General features: G+C 52.2%; 1 protein-coding gene across 1 annotated transcript; it reads left to right on the forward strand.

The window, feature by feature from the left end:
* The first annotated feature begins 381 nt into the window (after positions 1–381).
* LOC125384357 (GATA zinc finger domain-containing protein 14-like) lies at positions 382–3,000 on the forward strand. The gene has a single exon (XM_048403377.1). It carries the CDS (start codon positions 382–384, stop codon positions 2,998–3,000), a length of 2,619 nt encoding a protein of 872 aa, XP_048259334.1.
* Positions 3,001–3,897: the final 897 nt, after the last annotated feature.

Raw genomic sequence — 3,897 nt, forward strand, 5'->3', positions numbered from 1 at the left:
TTCCCGACATGGGTACAATGTGTGAAGCCCATTTCTGGTGTCCCCCGCCGTGATATTGCAGGAATATTGCTAAAAGCGGCGTTAAACCCAACTCACTCACTCATCTCTGCACATATCGCGAAGTCTTTCTTTCGTGCTCGACTTTGGCACGATTTGAAGGTGTACTACATAAAATCAATGTACGCGTAAGTTTTGTGATATAACCTCAGCGACGCCATCATCAACCCCTTTCTACTCTTTCACCTTCGCCCCATCTCCAAACACCGTCCTTCCAAATCTACACCCAAACCGCAAAACCAAATCATCCTTCTACACCCCTGCCCCGACCCTAAACACCATCTTTTAACAGCTACACCACATCTCCAAACACCGTCCTTCAACATGTACACCACAACCCCAAACACCATCCTTCAACAGCTACACCACAACCCCAAACACCATCCTTCAACAACTACACCTCAACCCGAAATACCATCCTTCACCACTACACCCCATCTCGAAACACCGTCCTTCAACATCTACACCACAACCCCAAACATCATCTTTCAACATCTACACCACAACAACAAACACCATCCTTCGACACAACCACCCAAACACCAATCTCGGCACCTATTTTTCCTGAACCTCCACACTAACCTACACCTCATGAACCTCCACACAAACCTACACCTGCTGAACACCCACACCAACCTACACCTCCTGAACACCTACACCAACCTACACCTCCTGAACCTCCACACTAACCTACATCCCCTGAACACCCACACCAACCTACACCTTCTGAACCTCCACACCAACCTACACCCCCTGAACACCCACACCAACCTACACCTCCTGAACACCCACACCAACCTACACCTTCTGAACCTCCACACCAACCTACACCCCCTGAACACCCACACCAACCTACACCCCCTGAACACCCACGCCAACCTACACCCCCTGAACACCCACACCAACCTACACCTCCTGAACACTCACACCAACCTACACCTTCTGAACCTCCACACCAACCTACACCCCCTGAACACCCACACCAACCTACACCCCCTGAACACCCACGCCAACCTACACCCCCTGAACACCCACACCAACCTACACCCCCTGAACACCCACACCAACCTACACCCCCTGAACCTTCACACCAACCTACACCTCCTGAACACCCACACCAACCTACACCCCCTGAACACTCACACCAACCTACACCTCCTGAACCTCCACACCAACCTACACCCCCTGAACACCCACACCAACCTACACCTCCTGAACACCCACACCAACCTACATCCCCTGAACACCCACACTAACCTACACCTCCTGAACACCCACACCAACCTACACCTTCTGAACCTCCACACCAACCTACATCCCCTGAACACCCACACCAACCTACACCTTCTGAACACCCACGCCAACCTACACCCCCTGAACACCCACGCCAACCTACACCCCCTGAACACCCACACCAACCTACACCCCCTGAACACTCACACCAACCTACACCCCCTGAACACCCACGCCAACCTACACCCCCTGAACACCCACACCAACCTACACCCCCTGAACACCCACACCAACCTACACCTCCTGAACACCCACACCAACCTACACCTCCTGAACCTCCACACCAACCTACACCTCCTGAACACCCACACCAACCTACACCCCCTGAACACTCACACCAACCTACACCCCCTGAACACCCACACCAACCTACACCTCCTGAACACCCACACCAACCTACACCTCCTGAACCTCCACACCAACCTACACCTCCTGAACACCCACACCAACCTACACCTCCTGAACCTCCACAACAACCTACACCTCCTGAACCTCCACACCAACCTACACCTCCTGAACACCCACACCAACCTACACCTTCTGAACCACCACACCAACCTACACCTCCTGAACACCCACACCAACCTACACCCCCTGAACACCCACACCAACCTTCACCTCCTGAAGACCCACACTAACCTACACCCCCTGAACACCCACACCAACCTACACCCCCTGAATACCCACACCAACCTACACCCCCTGAACACCCACACCACCCTACACCCCCTGAACACCCACACCAACCTACACCTCCTGAACACCCACACCAACCTACACCTTCTGAACCTCCACACCAACCTACACCTCCTGAACACTCACACCAACCTACACCCCCTGAACACCCACACCAACCTTCACCTCCTGAACACCCACACCAACCTACACCCCCTGAACACCCACACCAACCTACACCCCCTGAACACCCACACCAACCTACACCTCCTGAACACCCACACCAACCTACACCCCCTGAACCTTCACACCAACCTACACCTCCTGAACACTCACACCAACCTACACCCCCAGAACCTCCACACTAACCTACACCCCCTGAACACCCACACTAACCTACACCCCCTGAACACCCACACCAACCTACACCCCCTGAACCTTCACACTAACCTACACCCCCTGAACACCCACAACAACCTACACCTCCTGAACCTCCACACCAACCTACACCTCCTGAACACCCACACCAACCTACACCCCCTGAACCTTCACACCAACATACACCTCCTAAACACTCACACCAACCTACACCCCCAGAACCTCCACACTAACCTACACCCCCTGAACACCCACACTAACCTACACCCCCTGAACACCCACACCAACCTACACCCCCTGAACCTTCACACCAACCTACACCCCCTGAACACCCACACCAACCTACACCCCCTGAACCTCCACACCAACCTACACCTCCTGAACACTCACACCAACCTACACCCCCTGAACCTCCACACTAACCTACATCTCCTGAACACTAACACCAACCTACACCTCCTGAACCTCCACACCAACCTACACCTCCTGAACACCCACACCAACCTACACCCCCTGAACACCCACACCAACCTACACCCCCTGAACCTCCACACCAACCTACACCTTCTGAACACCCACACCAACCTACACCTCTGAACACCCACACCAACCTACACCTCCTGAACACTCACACCAACCTACACCCCCTGAACCTCCACACCAACCTACACCTTCTGAACCTCCACATCAACCTACACCTCCTGAACACCCACACCAACCTACACCTCCTGAACACCCACACCAACCTACACCCCCTGAACACCCACGCCAACCTACACCCCCTGAACACCCACACCAACCTACACCTCCTGAACACCCACACTTACCTACACCTCCTGAACCTCCACAACAACCTACACCCCCTGAACCTATACCCTTTAAGAGCCCAGATGCTTAATTTTAGACTTAGGCAATCTAGACTTGCTTAATTTTAGGCTTAGGCAATCTAGACTTGCCAAATCATTCCAGAGATTCGTGTTTAATTCATTGTATAGGGTCTAGGTGATAGGCTAGCCACACATCCTACACACCCAACACCCCCACACCAACCAAAACACCAAACTATTAGCCCAAACCCAACATTTATGTCGACCACCCCAGCTCCAAACTAAAACTCCTAAACGTCGACCACCAATTCAAATGAATAGTCTCCACCCAAAAAATCACACCTGTCCCTGACCAATCTCACCCCAACCTCAAACCGAATCCCACCCTAAACCCCGACCCTACTCCAAAACAGCAATCTCGACCTACACCCAACGTCAGTCTCGAATATCCATTCATACAAAAAATCTCAACAGCAAACACCCAATCAATCCAGCCATCAATTACAGACCACACCTCCAACCCCATCTTCCGACCAGATCCCTGATCTTACAACAACAAAAACATTATAAAAATTATTATGATTCCGATTCCATGAATATTATATATTCGAAAAACCCAAACCTCTGTTCCAGCTGGAACACTTACTCTGAAACCTTAGCTTAGCCT

Source organism: Haliotis rufescens, unplaced genomic scaffold, assembly GCF_023055435.1.
Source record: "Haliotis rufescens isolate VD_foot unplaced genomic scaffold, xgHalRufe1.0.p SCAF_3, whole genome shotgun sequence".
In the NCBI taxonomy this organism is placed as follows: domain Eukaryota; kingdom Metazoa; phylum Mollusca; class Gastropoda; order Lepetellida; family Haliotidae; genus Haliotis; species Haliotis rufescens.

Bases quoted from the DNA above. Each gene is read 5' to 3' on its own strand.
- LOC125384357 (XM_048403377.1), top strand. From the start codon at position 382: ATGTACACCACAACCCCAAACACCATCCTTCAACAGCTACACCACAAC.